We start from the raw sequence: 17,945 nt of genomic DNA on the forward strand, positions 1-17,945 counted from the left end.
CCGGTATTTATCAGTCTCATAAAAACTTTTTCCTCAAACTTGGAGTCTCTTCCTTCCTGTCTTCCCAGCCTGCATCCAACCTGGAGTTCCTGTTTTGGGTTTATCTGTCTGAAGTTCAGTCTCTATTCTTGAGGAGGTGGAGATAACTTCATCCTTCCTTTTCACTGCCCCAATTTCCACTGTTTCAGTAATTATTTTAACCTCTGTGAGTCTGCTTTTTCTTTGTTCCTTTTCATGTTCCTAAGTTACCACCGAAACCTAACAATTAAATCCTGCATATTAAAGGTGTTGTAACTTTGCCGGCCAACATCTCCCTGGTTACAGACACTGTGCCTGGAGGCGGGACAGGGTCCCTTTCCATCCACCCTGCTATTCAGAGTCAGCCGTTAGCCACAGCCTCTTATTGAAGCCCCAGAGGGCTTTCCAGTTTTTTAAGTGACTCTTTATGTGGCTGAGCATGCCACAAGCTCTAGGTATGCTCTGTATGTGAATCTAGAATGTTCACATGAGTGAGCTGAGGAGGGAAGCCGACTGGGGGAGAGCAGGAATACAAGGGGAATCTTTCATTATTCATCTCCGCTAGTAATTAGAGGGCACTATTGAATAGATGTAATTGGATCATGTCACAAAAATTAAGATAGAAGACCATACTCACTTCACCCTCCCCTTCCACCACTGGCCAAGTGCCCCCCCATTCCCCCCAATGCCCACCCCCCACCCCCAACTCCTCAGTCTCCACTTGAATTTTGTTCAGCCAGAGCTAGGGCTCAGTGCACTAGAGTTGTCTTAGAAAGAGTAAGCAGCGTGTGTGTGTGTGTGTGTGTGTGTGTGTGTATAGAAAGCTAACACGAATGTGCTCGCCATGTGCTGGAAAGATAGGTTTTCTGGATTCCCTCTACACAAACATACAAACTAGGGATCAAGTGGGTCTTTTCCCTCTGCTGTGGCTGGAACAGCACTAAAAAGACCTTCAACAAGAAGAGTTCCTGAGGATTTTAATCCCAGTAAATGGAGGGGGAGAGAGGAAACGGAAAGAGGTGCGTTTTAACCTTGTCAGCACTTCTTCAGACATTGGAGCCTACACCTCTGTCAAATGTGGAGGTGTGAAAGGATGTTAGAATAAATGGAGCAGCATACCAGACACAGCAGTCACGAGGGCCCTGAGGCTCTGGGGACTGGCTCTTCCTAGGCCAGCAGATGAAAGATTAGATTTTACACCTAAATATTGTTGTTGTTCCATTAAAAAGGGGATGGAGAGTTAGTTAGCTACCCAGAGAAATCAGTATTATGTATAAATGCAGAACTAGCTTGAGGCAAAGATACTTAACCAGGGTGAAGATAATAAAAGAAATCCAGATACTTTGTGCTTCATCTTTTGCTCTGAACATGGCTTTTACCCATGGTTATTCTATTTGACTTTTAAGGGCAGATTTAAATTTATAAATTCATCTATAGAGGTTTGAAAACTATTGCATAAAGTGATTGGTAAACTATATAAGTATGAAAAGATATCTGAAAGACATTTCTTTATACATAGCCCTACAATTGAGTTTCTTTAAAAGTAACCAGACAACATTCAAATATTAAGAGAAACATATATGTGGAGCAAAAAATAATCAAACACACACACATATCATCAAGTTAAGGACATGAGTGTTAATACACAGGGAAAGATATAAGGCCTTTTGTCCAAGGGCTAACTTACTAGAAGCTGTAGTAATGTGGATATGCTTCTTACACGGGTCCCTGACTCCCCTGAGACCTCATCCTATCTTTATTTTAGCTTGAGAAGTATTATTTCTTAGTCTATCAAATAATCAGTGAATTTTTTCCACCTTGACATTTCCAGTAGAGCCGTGGCACAATGGGATGAAAATGAACTCAAGATGGGAAATCATAGAATGTTCACTTTGCCAAAGACCAGGGACCTGTAGACTTGGTGTCCTAATGCAAGACTGAGAAGTTGCTGGGGGAGAACGTTTGAATAAAAATATTTCATTGGCATTAGTGTTTCTACTCAGCAAGCCAACCCATAAATCCTGACTGTCTAGGGAAGAAAAATGCAGCTTCTAAATGTACTCCCTCTCCAGCCATCCAGTAACGTTGGTGGAAAGGAGAATTGAGCTTGGCACTGTAATGGCTCTATGGTACATAGACACCAGGTGCCAAATTCTTCCTTCTGTGACTCCCACTATAAAGCCGTTCTTATCCCAAGCCTGATTGTTTCACCAGGAGGAATGCAGACAAATCGGAAGCTGTGGCCTAAAAGCGAGACCTTGTTTTCAGGGTGTGTAGCTGGGTTCTGAGGAGCTGTGCTTGTCTGGGCTCATCGTGGGGTGGAGCTGGGTTACTTGGGCACACTGTGTGATGGGCACGTCTTAGCTCTGCCTTCTATTGTTTTCATCAGTCCAATTGTGATTTATTAAGTACATGGGTAAATGCAGAGCAACTTCAGTTAGTGACATCTGCCCTCAGATGGTTTAAAACCAGGAGAGAGGAAATAAAAATACAGATAACATTTTTTTTTAGTCATGGTAGGTGCAGTGGAGGGAAAAATGTGTCACCGGATCCTAAACTGGGGTTTCTGATCTTTTAGGTCGCTTGCATATCATAATGTACATGTATATTATATAAAGTACATGTATATACTATGTATGTGTATATAGAGAAAATATCTGGAGAGGTATAGTAAAATATTAGTTTTTTTTCTGCATGTTGGGATGATGGGTGATTTTGTTCCTTCCCACTAATTTTTTTCCATAAGTTTTCTCTAATGAACAAGTATATTACAAATATATTGCTTGTAAAATAAAATAATGCAAGCTTAGTTAAAATATGGTTGTACTGGATATTCCCTGATTGTCCATCTACGTCCATTCTCCCCGTTTTCCACCCTGCTCTCTGCCCTGCAAGGCACTACACTTCATATACACTACACTAATGAACACCTTTAACCTGTGTTTTCCCATTGGATTTGGGCCAGTGGCTGCAGGGGCCCCACAGCAGCTTCCAGAGAAGGAGAAAGGCAGATGTCTATTCTCTCAGCTTCTTCGGTTAGTTGCCTACTTTGACCAAGGGCCACAGCTCCTGCCAGGTGCCCTCTCCACACAGCTCTCTCTTCTCCCCTGGTCCTGCTAACATCTCTCCCCTGAGTCCTGGTAGCCTCTCCCTTCCCTCCCTCCTGGAGGCCATGGAATACTAACTGCTTCCTGCAGAAACTGGCCCCAGGGTACTGCACTATGGCTTGTGGCTTCCTGCACTCTGCTCACACCTTTGCAAATAGTCCTTTAATAATCCCTCCCCTAATTACCCAGTTTGAGCCATCTGTTTCCTACTGGGACCCCAACTGATACAAAAGTCAAACTCTCTAGTTGAAATTGTGCATTTATCTGTAGTGTGTTTGCCCAGACCAACTAAAGCATCTATTTCTTTCTGTTTGAGTAGAATTTTATCAACATTGATGGTGCAATAAAGTGAAATGAGATTTTAGAAATTAAGGAATGTGAGGGGCCGGCCCGGTGGCGCAAGTGGTTTAGTGCATGCGCTCCGCTGCGGCGGTCCGGGGTTCGCCGGTTCAATTCCCGGCGCACACTGACGCACCGCTTGTCAAGCCATGCTGTAGTGGTGTCCCATATAAAATGGAGGAAGATGGGCACGGATGTTAACCCAGGGCCAGTCTTCCTCAGCAAAAAGAGGAGGATTGGCAAATGTTAGCTCGGGGCTGATCTTCCACCAAAAAAAAAAAAAAAAAAGAAATTAAGGAATGTGAAAGCGTCAAAAGACAGGTAATTGTATAGGCAAATGAATTCGTGACTTTTAAAGAAGTATTTCAAAAACATGGCATCCAAGGGAGAAAAATCATAAAAGAGATCCTTGGTGGTAAAAAAAAAATAGAACCATTGGTTTTTCTGTGTATTTTTCTTTTCTTGAATTCTTATTTTAAGAATAGGGATCAGAATTGGTTTGGTGCTTTTGGATTGGAGTGAGGGAGGAAAGGATGTTTTGAATGGGAAAGGATGGATTAAGTAAGGGAAATGTGGAATCAAGGAGGCAGAGTTGTAATTTCAAAGAGTGACTAGGCCTCAGACTTAGGCCTCACTGGGAGGTAACATCTGAGCAAACATTTGGAAGAGGTGAGGGAGGGAGCTGTGAGGATAATGGGAAGAAACCTTCCTGCCTGGGGGAGCGGCTGGTGCCAAGGCTCCCATGTGTTAGCAGAACATCATGGAGCAGAGTGAATAAGGTAAGGAGTAGAAGCAAATGAGGTCACGGTGGTAAGAGGTGATGTCATGTGGGTTTGGGGATATATCTTGTAGACACTGCAAACACAGAAACCATCTCATTGACCCCCACTGCACTTTTCTGGACTCCTGAGGATGCAGAGAACCCAAGTTATTGCTAGGAAAATTTTTTATAACTTGCTCTTGATAGTCAGACAGGATTTTTAGAAGCTTCTTTGGGGACTGTTGTGTCCATTTGTGGCCAGTGCCCCTGTGCTATATGGCAAGTGCTGTTTGGTTTGTTATGGTCAAGAGAAAAATGTTATCTCTTTATACTAGGATTTCATCAAATAAGACACACTAAATCTCTCCTCGATTTCCTCTGTTGCATTACGTAATCTGGTTTTTGCTCTAAGACTTAACAAACACCAGTAGCTATGATTCAGTTTGCTTCAAAGCAATGGCCACTCAAGGATACTTGTCCTCCAATAAAACAGCCACTTCCCAGGATAGAAATATGCTGCTTAATTAATATCGATCATTAGAACGGCATAGCAGTAACTTAACGTTTGTGAAGAATTAAACAATTTACAAAGCGAGGCCATTCACGGAGAGCCACCTGACGGGTTCCACCAGAAGTGAAATGATGTGCAAATACTCTCATTCTCTATTGTTTTGGAGGAGGAAGTCTATCGTGTAGCACATTTTCCTTCCCACTGAAGATCACATTTCTATTTTATGTTAAGAGCATAATGTTGCCAAATATTCAGGAATGCAGATGCCCAACCAATGCTCCAGGCAGGGGAGTTTTCAAGCAAATTCATCTTAGCAGGCCAGCCCTACCCTCCAGCTCTCTTGGACAGGAGAGAAGAGCTGAAGAAGGGAGGCTTGGGAAAGGGAAAGGCAAAAGTGAATCTCTTCTCTTTCAAGAGAGTGCTCTATGTATATTTCTGGTCCTTAAGTAAGTATTTGATTCTCTTTGAAATGCTGAAGAAATAGATTCTCAGCATCCCTGTGATAGTTTTATATGCCTTCTTATTTTTAGTAATTTTACGTTTCCTGGTAAGGGAGGGAGAGAAATTTGTTTAGTAGTTCTCAAATGGGCCATTTGCCTCTTGCACAGCTGTCGCAGGTTCTCAGCGTGACTTCTGAGCGTTTCCCTGTGTGCTCAGCGCCCCTTTCATGATGTTAAAGCCCCTTTTCTTCCTCATCCCACACAGAAGTGCGAGCCTGGTAACGCCATTGGTGCTGTCCACTTAACCTTCCCCAGACCTGCCTTAGGCCCCCAGTTCCTTGCTTGTTTCTAAGCACTTCACTTTGGCTTCTCCTCTCTGTTTTCCAGTTGCTTAGGAAGGCCCATCCTGCCTCTCTTCAACCAGTGGCTCTGGTTTGAGTTGACCAAACACATGACAGTTGGAGGAGACTGTTGAGCTGTCTTCTGGCCTCTATGTGTTGATATGACTTATGAGGACTCTAATCAGCAAATGTTATCTCTTTATAGCTCAGGCTTAAGGTGACCGTGTGCCCAACTTAGACAAGAGGAAATTGTAAATTGATTGCTCTTTATTCCCATATCATCACCTCAGAAATCATAATTCATTTATCCGTTCAATCATCGGTGGTCTGGTTCTGTGCTAGGCACTAAGCTAGGCACTAGCAATAGAAGGGAAAATAAGACAGGCACTAGGCATTTATAATATGGTGAACTGGAAATAATAATGATAACAATTGCACATTGTGACATGTGCTATAAATGAAAGGATTGGGATGCTGAGGTAGAAAATAACAGGAGGGATAGCTTTAGTTAGAGAGGTGGTGTTAGCATTGGTAGTAATCATGATAATAGTAATGATAATCATAATAATGCCTATTAACATTTATTGGACATTTAATGTGTCCAACATTGCATTCAGCTCTGAATTTATATTACCTAACTTAATCTTTATGAAAACCTTACAAGGTAGGGTTGTTCCTAATTAACAAATGAGAAAACTGATGCAAAGAGAAGCTATAAACTTGCTCAATATCACGTTATTCATTTATTTACTGAATAATTGAATTTATTGCACATCTCTAAAGTGCATGTCATGGAGCAGACACTGGCTGCTCTCAGATGAGCATGGCATACTCCCTGCTCCAAGCTAGCTGGAGGAAGCATTCATGGAAATAAGTCAGGCTCTCTAATGGAGGTGTGGACAAGGCACTGTGGGAGCACCGAGCAGGGAACAACTAACAGGGCCAGATGGAGTGGGGGAAGGCTTCACAGAAGAGGGGACATCAGAGCTGGATCTTGACAAATGAATTGACCGCAAAGAGGGAAGTATTATGTGCAAAGGTGAAAAAGAGACATGAAATGGTGTGAAATCTGGGTCAAGAGCATCAGAGTCTGCATGTGTGAGCAGGAGGGGAGAGTATAGGGAGGACGGGTTACTGGGAAGTGATGTGGGAAAGATTGATTGGGACCAGCTTGTAAAAGGCTGAAGTCAGTGTGAAGGCCTATGAGGAGGTAATGGGTGGCTGGCAGAAGTGTTTAAGCAGGCTGGTGCCATGATGGAATGTACAGCTTTCTAGAAGAAGATTCTTGAGAAATGAGGAACCTTACCAGTGAGCAGTGAGTACAATATCATTTTCGGTGGCATTAGACTAGTTTCTAACTTCCAGGATATCTGTAGATACATCAACTACAGAAATTTGCTCAGCTGTAATTCTAGTAACCTGAATGAGGTAGCGCCATTTTATTCCTTTTAATCCATATGATTATATTTAGCAGAGGCAACCGAGACAGTAAAGCGGGAAATGAGAGCAGAGACACGGACAGTCCAAGGCACTGAGAATCTGAACAGCAAGGAGGAGGATCTTTGAGAGACACCTGAAAACTCTTTCTCACAGTCAAGGGTGGCACCTGAGAAGATATTTATTGTCTCGAGCATTTTACTACAGTATTAAATGAATAGCTATAAAATGCTTACAGGGATGGTTCAGGGCTCCATTGCCTCAAACCCAGTATTAGAAAGGACGATACAGGTCTGGGATTGGAGGAGAGCGTAGACCAGTCAGATGGATCTTGCTGCTCTGTATCCTGCAGACTCAAGTGTAGAGCCCCACTCAGGGGGCTGCCTGCTTTCTGGGAAGGGATGAGTAGGCTAAGGCCACTGAGAGTCACACCAGTATGTGAGCTGCCTTTCTACCCATTGCAAAGGAAGTTGCCTTGGAAGTTGAACTTGATCCAAACATCAGAGAAATGATCTCTTTCTCAGGCTTTCCCTGAGTCTTGGAAGTCTTAAGGAAGGTGAACTAACATCAAAGAGTGGGCAAGTGAGGGTTGTTTGTTTGTTTCTTTTGGTAGTTTGATAAAAGCATTGTTTAACACTTTTAGAACTACAGCTTTCCCTCCCTAATCCTAATCTGCCCTGTTCATTGTAAACCAGTCTAGAAATGCCTATGTAGGCAACACGACCTTAAGACAGGGTGACCAATCAATCACTTTGAAATGAATTAATGGTGGATTCCCAGGCTTTTCTAGGTGTGAAGATGGTGGTGATGACATTGATCCAAATTAGTGGTATGACACATATACTGTAATTCTCAGGATCATATACCAGCATCAGTTAATAATTTCCTTTGATGTCCATAGAAAGGATATCAGGTACACTTTATTTTTTGCCATGTCCTTTTCCACTAGAAAATATTTTTACAGTGAGACTATAGTGGCAGCATAGCTTAATGGGTAAGAACCTGGACTCTGAAGCCAAACTGCCTAGATCTGAGCTCCTCCACTGTTTGGTTGTGTGACTTTGAGCAAGTCATTTAACCTCTCTTTGCCTCAGTTTCCTGAGGATAGTAGTCATACCTACCTCCTAGACTGGTGACAAGGATTAAATGAGTTTTCTGGCAGGTGGTAATGCTGTATAAGTGTTAGTTATTATTAATAATATTTCTATTAATGTCAGTCCTGGGGAGTAGCCACCCAGAATGAACCGTGACTCTGAGCTTCACGTTTTGAACTTCACTAAAAGGAAAGAATTGCACATTTTCTGTCAGGCACTATGCTGGAACGTTTGTTATCCCGTATGAAACTCACTACAACTCTGTCCATTAGATGATTACCTCCATTTAAAGATGGGAGAGGTATGGCTCAGAGAACTTAAATAACATGCCCCAGCTGATATAGAGCTGATGTGAACTTGAGCCCAATTCTAGTGCCCAGTTTTCTTTCTGTACCGTGGATCCTCTTGGACTTCTCAGAGATAAGGAGCAAATTCTGAGAAAGCAGAATTTAAACGTGCATGTCAAGGCTAGAGTTGTCACAGTGCCCTGAGCTCTCTTCTCCTTTCTCTTCCTGCAGCCATTGCCTGAGATGGTTTCTTATCTTATGTTGTCCATCTTACACTGCGTGACTATGCTAAGGAGAATGCTATGGAGAGAGAGGCAGCCTGCCTGTTGAAAATATACTGGCTTGGGGGTTAGAAGGTCTCTTCTAGTCCAATCTCTGTACCCCTCCTTGTAGCCGTGTAACCTGGTATCCTCCAACTCCACCAAGTCACCTGTGATACCTCACTGTCCCCTCTGTCCTGTGGCAGCCCACCCTCTCCGTAGGATTCAAAATACCCATACTGGTATTCAAATTTCCAAGAGCACCAAAAAGGATGAGTCAAGACCCTTTAGAATCCCTCACACCTTCAGAGACCCTAGTATCTTCCAGAAGGTTAGTACCTTTCTTATTCTGTGAAGGTCTCAGACATCTTTTAGATGCAATTCATGGATGTTTACATTTGGGAAGTTCTGAAAGTCTTCATAACTGCCCGGGCATCATTAAGATGCAGACAATTCTAGGATTGCACAACTCGACTTGTAAACGCGTGTCGGGATGACCTTGGCTCTTTATAGAGAAACCCATAAAGTCTCCACACCTCGGCAGTTGGACGGACTATAGATTTGAAGATAACACTTTGAGACCTTATGGGAATCATCATCATCATTTTGCCTGTATGCTCTAACCTTCGCTTTCCTTTGTGGTTCACTTCCCTTCATCCTTCATTACCACACCCTGAAATTATAGTTATTTGTAAGAACACGGACGTATATTCATATACATCGGGTTGTTTTTTTGCATATTGTATTCCAAGCCCATGCATGCAGAAAGACAATTACCACTCTACCTCAAGCTCACTGACTATGCAATCAAGACTCATTATTCCCCTGGTTCTCATCCCATTCACACCCTTTATGTCTCAGAACAACAGTGAATGGAGAGCAAGGTATATTGCAAGACACCAAGGGAGGAAAAAGTCAAAGGACATGTGGAGAAATTTGAACCAAAGAGGGAAAAATATAGGTGAAGATAGTTTGTCTGTAGAGCTTTCATCTTTGATGTGTGGGAAATTTTACTTTTTGTTAGATCCATTTCTTGAATCATGATTCCTTGGGTCTGGCAGAAAGCTATAATTTTCGGAAGGCTCGTTTCTGCAAAAGCTTATGGTTATGGAGAAAAATCAATGTTTGTAGCCCCATGAATCAGAGTCTAAAAAGGCTGTTTTGATATTTAGTGTCTCATAAAATGTAGCATAGAAAGAGACTTGTGAAGTATCAGAGCTGAAAAAGATCATGGTGACCATGTGGTCCAACCCCCTCCTTTTAGTGATGAGGCTACAAAGCTGAGGGAGGTTGAATGATTTATCCAGGTTACATGGCTACAAGGAGTGGTACAGAGACTGGACTAGAAAAGACCTCGTAACTTCCAAGCCAGTATATTTTCAACAAGATCACACATTACTAATCATTTTAAAGCATTTGAGCCAAAGTATGATCCATGTATCATAAATGAGAGAATCTTACCAATAGAAGAGACCTTGAGAGGTCATCTAGTGCCATCTCCCTCCTGATGCAAGAATCCTCTTGGCGACGTCCTTGACAAATGACCACTAGTCCCTACTTGCTTAACTCTGATGCCAGGAAGCTCAGTACTTTACAAGGCAACTTGTTTTGTCTTTGGATATCTCTACATATTGGTAAACTTATCTCGACAGAAGGTCAAATTTGTGTTTTTAAAGCATCAGTCCTGAAGGAATAAGGATGGCTAGAGGTAAATGGCATGGTATTAGTGATGGTGAGGAGTTTTACTCTTTTCTTTATCTTAAAATGAGAATAATAATGCTTACCTTGTAGGGTCATTGTGAGGATTAGAGGTACAGTTTATAAAGCATCTGCTGTAGTGGCTGCTTCAAAATAGGTGCTCAAATTGTTGTTATTATTGGCTTTTATCATCTTGATTCCATTTTTTGAAATTATGCCCTCTGGAGCAACACAGACTATGTCTAATCCCACAAATATTTGAAGGCAGTTAGCGTGATCCTCTAAGTCTTCTCTTTTTCAGACTAAATATTCCCTGATTCTCCTAAGGTTCTTCTTGTGATGCATTTTGGATGCCTTCATTGCTTTCATTCCCTCCTATTTGTCAATTTCCCCCTTAAAATGTGGTGGCCAAATGTGGTCAGTCCAACGTGCTCTGTAGTGGAATAATTACTTCCCTTGATCTGGACCTTGCACTTCTCCTACAATAACCTAGATTTATGTTAGCATTTTTGGAGACCAGATCACAGAGTTGGCTCAAGTAAAATCTGATTCTACAGTCCAGAACATTAGCTATGCCTCCCAACATTGTGTCAACCGCAGATTTGACAAGCATGGTTTCTACATCCTCATCCAAGCTGTTGATTAAAGTGTTGAACAAGAAAAGGCCAAAGGCTGAGCCTCGAGGAGCACCTCTGATCCTTCCTTACATATCGACATCCATCCACTGGTTTGGTGACAATGTTTCACCAGCTCCAAAGCTACGCAACGATACTAGCAAAAATAACTCAGCAAGAGATAGTCACTCTTTGTGTTTTTGAAATTGGATATTTAATTTATCCAGAGGTAAAGTGCCATTCTTTTATCAATGAAGACAGGTTTTGAACCCATAATTGGGAAAATGTGAACGCGGAAAATAATTTCATGTTTGAGTTACTATGTAATGCTTAAAGAAAAAAGAATCATCTTCTCTTAATGTGAAATGATAATGTTTGCCTAATTGTTTATTTTTCCAAAGTGTTTTGAAATTACTCTCTGGGTCTGGGGGAAGGAGGCTGGAGAATTTGCAGATTTCATGTATAGGGGAGAAAGGAGATTATTGAAGAATTAGAATAGAACTTTCAGGAGCCTTTTTCATCTCCGGTGGAGATCACAGAGACAAAGAGATGTCTTAAAAGTGGTGGGGGAGAGTGTGAGGCATATTCCTAGATAGTCTTTTTTATTCTTTTTGGTGATTCTCAGAGAAGATTCTTAAACTTTTTGGGAGGGAGAGGTACTTCTTTCTCTCATTTAACATGCTTTACTCTGAAGAAATGAGACCAATTTCTTTGTACTGTAGCACAAGTCAGTTTTTCTTGGTTTTCATGGTGGAGATAAAGAATGGTTGTTGCCATGATTTGAACCAAAGTGCTCAAAGATTTGAAGCTCATCTCTCGGTAATTCCTCCAAGGGCTCACTTAATATTTTCTCAAAGGCTTTTCTTTCCAATAAACATACCACATTTGTGGCTTTCTTCTTAATCCTGATTCTCTCTATTTCTCCAGGCCATAATCAAACAAGTACTTTAACATCTAAAACTGTATTATTGTGAGCATACTTTGAGATTTCAAGGTAAATAGGAGAGAAGTTAGCACTCTAAAAAATTGCCCAGGGAATAAAAGATAAGATTGCATCATACTGAATATTCTAGGAATGTCATTTTATAGTTTATACATTTACTCAATATTTATTGAGCACCTACCACGTGCCAGGCCTAGACAAGTCTGACCTAGACAACAAAGACACAATGGGGAGTAAAGTTAGATAGAGTCCCTTCTCTCATTGTGCTTATATTCTAGAGGAAGAAACAGATATTAATCAAATAATCAAAAACAATTGTAAACTTGTGAAAAGTACTATGAAGGAGAGGGAGATGGTGCCCATCACTGAGTAGGTCAGGGAAGGCTTCCTCACATGATGCTTAATCTGAGATCTGAAGGTGGAGTCAGGGGAAGAGCACAGGTAGCAGTAAATAGCATATTCCAAGGCCTGTGCTGAAATAAAGCATGGTCAGTATGAGGGCAGGAATTCCAGTAAGGTGGAATGAATCACAGAGAGCAAGAGTGAAGGTGGTGTGAGATGAGCTGGGGAGGTAGGAAGGGTCCTATACAGACCTTGGAGGTCACACAAAGAGTGCTGCCAGAGTCTTCTGAACCATGGGAAGCCATCTGAGAAGCTTGCGGCGGGGAGCATAGGGAGAGTTGTGTGTGATGTGATCAGTTTCGGCTTTTGAAAAGATCACTGTGGCTGTAGTATGGAAAAGCAGAGGAAGGGAAGCCAGAGTGAGTGACAGACCAGTTAGAAGACCACTGTCTAGTCCAGGAAAAGAGATGATGGTGATTGGGTATAGGTTGGTGGAAAGAAAGATGGAAAGATAGAAAGAGATGAAGGATACTTATGTTGAATTTGTGGTACTTGGGGACTGCGTATGGGGGTGATGGAAAAGAGGTGCCAAAGGTAACTTAAGGAAGGTTTGTGCATTTTATATTCTTGTTAGTGAATTTAAAGATTAGTATTTTAAAAATTAATTATACAGCTCTACTGATAAACTTTGGTAGCACAGTGCAAGAGAAATAATTTTAAAAGGAGAGTCAGAAATCCTTCTGCGCCTCAGATCTATTATTGACAAAGTAGATGACTGTGAGCAAGATAAAAAATTTTGAGTATCTTTGAGGATCCAAACAGTAAAAAAAATACTACTTATAACTGTTTACTTCATCAAACCCCATTAAGAGCCAAGGAAATAAGTTTTTCAAAGTTGATTTTCAAAAGAAATAACACTATTATCTTTATTTTCGTTATTATTTTTAGTTCAATTCTCTATGTCTCTAGATTCTATAACAAGAACTCAAGCATATCCCTGCACTGCCACCTGAATACAAATCACTACTTCCTTTCATCTTACTTTAACCAACCACAATATTTTCCCATGTCAGAAAAACCTTCCAGTATATAAGAGGACCCTTTGGATCGTGTGTGTATGTATAAACGTGTTCATGCCTTTGGGATCCCTCGACAACACAGTCGGCTCACAGTCTAAGCCAGGTGCCCAGTTTCCATCTGGACCTCTGACAAACTGTGTGGTCAGGATTTAGAAATCAGAAACATGGGAAAGGTGCAATGTGATGGACCCAGCCACCCCAAATACCATATATGTTATCACCATCATTTAGCACATAGTGCAGGAAATCCTGTTCTTTGCAGAAGAACTTCAAAGAACCATTTCTAGTGCCCCAGGGTAACATTTATTTTTTTCTGTGCTAACCCCAAAGCACAGACAGATATATATTTTTCCTCTAGAAAATTGCTAGTGACGCTCTATTTCTTTCCTGCCATCCTCAACCCATTGTCCAAGCGACCTCTCCAATTTCCCTACCCTCCTGGGCTGACAGCTGCACTTGGTTGTTTTCAGAGGTCCACTACTTACTTTGCTTCGCCCTGCACTTTTCTTTCTTTTCTAGGTTCTGAATTTCTCACGTTTCAGCCCCACCATGAGATCAATGCTCTTCTGTCTCAGTGTGAATCCTCTCTTGTCCCAGTGACTTTCTTTTCTAGGAAGAGCTTTCTTTTAAGCCGGCCTTATCCTGCGTATTTTACCTTACTTTTGAATTTTAAACAAAGGAGCCTTCATTCAAGTCATCAGAAATAAATACAGGATATTCAGTCCCTTAAGTGACTCAGTTGTCTCATTTGTTCCTTCACTAGTTTATTCATGCAGTGAATGTGTACTGCATGCCCGCTCTGCTCCAAGCACATGGGATAGAGTTGTAAACACCAACATTCTACATTCTAGAGGAAAAGACAGTGAACAAGGAAACAGACATGCAATTATTGTTCTCTACTCCATTATTCCATAAAATTATTAGAGATTGATTTTATGGAAATACAGCAGAAAGTTGCAATTCTTGCTCTTGTCATTGGATCTCAGACACCATGTCGTCTGTTCTAATCATCCATTCTCAGTCCCCATTTATGGGGACTTCCTCATTTATGATTTGGAAAAGTAGTGGTTTCTTGGGGAAAAAAATAGGTGGTTGTCCACTCTTATAGGACTGAAAAAGAAAAAATAACCCAATGTGCTTGATGTTCAAAGCAGGATGCCAAACAGCTCTTCACTAAATCACAGTATTATGCGCTCACCCCAGAAATCATTTTCAATGCAGTATCACACTCAGTCAGAGAAGATACGTGCTAAACGTCCCTGATGTAAACCGCACATCAGGATGGCGGCAGAGTGACTAGCGAACTTAAAGGTTTTTGCTTATGTGCTTTACTCTTAGGGTGAATAGTTACTTTTCATCTCCTTGTAGCTGTAAGTTATAACAAGATGAATGGACCCGTGGCTTACCAGAAGCCATAACTCTCCATTTAGTTGACATGACCAGATTCCTAATTTTGGCCTTTGAGAGCTTGAGAGTAGAGTCAAACATTGACTTCTTCTGACCTTTCCCCTCTGTCTTCTTTGGGCAGAATATCTCGATGCATAACGCAGTTGGTGGGGCCATGGCAGGGCCCGGAGCTCACCAGCTTGGCAGCACCCGGATGCCCAACCATGACACCAGCGTTGTGATTCAGCAAGCCATGCCGTCGCCCCAGTCCAGCTCTGTCATCACACAGGCACCTTCCACCAACCGTCAGATCGGGTAAGGAGACTTCCTCAGCTGCCTCTAGGTCCTGGCTGGAGCTCAGGGAATGTTCTGGACTTTATCCTTGTTTTTGGTGCTCAGATTGGATGAGTCAGAAGTAGGTTCTCCTGGCTGGGTGTTATTGCCTAAGCGTCAGAGTGATGCTTTTGGTGGGAGAAGGGAGGGGGAGTGTCCACTTGGTAAAAGCTGTTTAATCCTGGACTTTGCGGGAAAAGCAAGTCATTCTATGTCATCATTTCTTCAAAGATGATTTGTGAACTTTAAGATGACTGTGGGAAGCCCCATGGGTGTTACGGAGACCAGAGCATAGTTCTCAGGACAAATGCTTAAGGATGGAGGAGGGACGTTTCACCAGCCCAGCCTCCTCCCCAACAGAGCCTGTCCCTCCTTTCCTAGGACCTGCTAGGCCCATCACCTCTGTCTTCTGTGTATTTCCACAGTCCTCCTTCCCTCTGATTATCCTTCCTTGCTTCTTTTCCTTGTTAATACCTCCTTATCACCTCTCCCTTCCCTCTGCATTGGTCTATACTCATTCCTGGAGTAGACTAAACGAAGAAAGCAGCCCCCTTCCCTCTCATTTACGTAAAAAAGACAATATTGAGACAATTGGTAGGAAGATCCTGCCATAATCCCAGACACTCTGTATTACAGGCTGGAAAGGGTTCTCACTCCTGAGTGCCATGTGATAGCTCTTGCTTCTTGCTACTCGGAGTGTGGTCTGAGGACCAGCAGCGTGGGCATTACCAGGAGCTTCTTAGAAATGAGGAGTCTCTGGCCTAGCTCCCTTATCTCCAGGATGAGGATGGTGTCTCTTCTTTCCACCCTCACAAAGGAGAGTGAAGCAGAAATACAAGATCTAAGAGCACTCTTAGGAAGAAAAGGTAATAACTTAAGCCAAAGAGCTCTGATAAATTTATATTTCCAGATGCTGAGAGCTGCTTGCTCGATGTTCCCAGAATTCTCTGTTTAAAATAGAAAACGGAGCTTGCTGTGTTTGGTATATGCATCAGAATTTAGATTGAATATTCAGTTAAATATTGGATATGGTGATTTTAAAAAAGAAAAACTGGAAGCTGTCCCACAATTTGTCAGTGGGTCTTTCCCTCCTTGTTTTTAATGCTTATGGGAATTCCAGACCAGGAGGGAGCACAGAGGACGACATTGGCTTATTCCTCCTTAGAATGCTCTAGAAGGGGTACCTCGTCTCTCACATTTCTTAACTTATTGGATGGGTTGTGGCATGTGAAGACCCACCTTAACAAATGAGAGCTGCAGGCAATGACCATTTGTGAGTTTGCCATGGGTACGTTTGGTTTCCCATTCAAAAAATAGAAAATTAATCTGGCCATTTGAATGCTTGGCTTTGTTGGAAGAAGCCAATGCTAAATTATCAAGTGTCTCTGTTAAAGATTTCTTTTCTTCTCAAATGACTATGGGAGTAAACGTTGCCACCATCTAAAGCAAGAACCTAAAATATACTAAGAGGGTGGAGTGGGTTTGTTAAAGACAGCATCTACATCTCAAGGCACTCCTTCACTCTAGTGACTTGGCTTTGGGCAGACAATTCACAGTTAGGCCAGCTAATTATAATTATTTTATTTTTCTTTCAAGGGGAAAAAACATAAAATGTGCCAGAGTTTACTAGCAGTTTTACAACATTCCTTCACCCCCTGGAGTTCTCCTCGCGGCCCCCCCGAACTACCCTCTTGGAGGCCCTTAGTATATGGCAATTGTTAGTACAGTGCTGGTTTTTGTGAAACAATCTTTTAAGAGTTAGCACTAAATTCTAAGATGGATGTTGACTCTGTCAAAATTTACCCAGCTGGCCCAGGGCTGTACAGTTGGGTGACATTTCTAGGCTGTGTCACTGTGCCTGGATGGGTGGGGGTGTTTCTCTGGTACACGTGACCTCCCAACCCACTTCATCTTCCCATTTATTCCCAGTCCTGGGGTGTATGTCTTTCCTGGTGTGTTCTAGGAGATAATTGTCACTTTGAGGAGTCTGTCTCATTGCCAGGCTTCAGGGAGGCTGTTTCTTTTGTTTAGATCCTTCCCTGTTGGGCTTACCATGTTGATTCCAACCACACATCCTGTCATTTCCATTTTCTCCATGTGACCCATCCAAAACCTTGCCCGGATGATCGTAGGGGCTCAGCAAGGAACAACCCAACCCATTCCACCAGTGGATTCAGAATGAAACTCTAGGTGGTAACATTTGGGGACGGTTCACTCTTTTATTTCTCTCAGCAAAGAGGAAATGAGTACTTATTTTAAAACATGAGTTCCCTCTGGAGACTGTGTCTTTAAATGAGCATTTGAAATTGCAGATAGTTTTTCTTTTCTTTTTTTTTTGAGGCTGCACAGAACCATATTGTAGTAATATTCTGATTTTTATCACAACCTCAAATATTTAAGTGTCAAAATCTGGCCAAGCCACCTGCAAATGTTTGCCATGGCTACTGGCCAACAAAAACAGCAAACAGCAATGAAAGTCTTCATTCAGGCTCAGCGCTTAAGCTGCATCCAGCCAGAGAGGCTGGGACCCACCTGTGCCCACGCACTGTGCTCTTTTGCTGCGCCCAGTGGGCGTGTTCACAACTGGAACTTTGTGGGAGAGGGAGGGCGCCGCCTGTCTCCTGCTCCCCGTCTTTCCTTCCCTTCTACCAATGTCAATCCAACTTTTGCTCTCTTTTCTGGCCCCTCCTTTCGTGCTGTGTTTAAGCTTAGAGGCTTGAATGTATTGGGAGTGGTATGGACATGAAGGACTGGGAAATGGGAGCAGCGCTGGTTCTCAGGGAAGATTTGGGGGACAAAGTGTATGCATCCTTGTGAGCATTTGATTTTCATACTTTTTGAGCAGGTGCTGAGCCAAAGTAGACCAAAATGGGTGGAAATGCAAAAATCCGAAGAAATTAGGTTAAAAGTAGGTAGACAAGCAACACGAGCAACTTCCATTCCATTCCCATATCAC

General features: G+C 42.2%; 1 protein-coding gene across 2 annotated transcripts in view; it reads left to right on the forward strand.

Annotated features, from left to right (window-relative positions):
* The window catches only part of CREB5 (cAMP responsive element binding protein 5), a 390,264-nt gene that overhangs the window by 132,668 nt on the left and 239,651 nt on the right, over nt 1-17,945 (forward strand). For both annotated transcript variants that reach the window (XM_014786085.2, XM_004418879.3), the window contains exon 5: nt 14,799-14,971. In XM_014786085.2, the coding sequence (XP_014641571.1) occupies nt 14,799-14,971 (173 nt within the window). The remainder of the gene's footprint in view (nt 1-14,798; nt 14,972-17,945) is intronic.

Source organism: Ceratotherium simum, chromosome 1 (genome assembly GCF_057802395.1).
Source record: "Ceratotherium simum simum isolate JZ-2026a chromosome 1, ASM5780239v1, whole genome shotgun sequence".
Taxonomy (NCBI): Eukaryota; Metazoa; Chordata; class Mammalia; order Perissodactyla; family Rhinocerotidae; genus Ceratotherium; species Ceratotherium simum.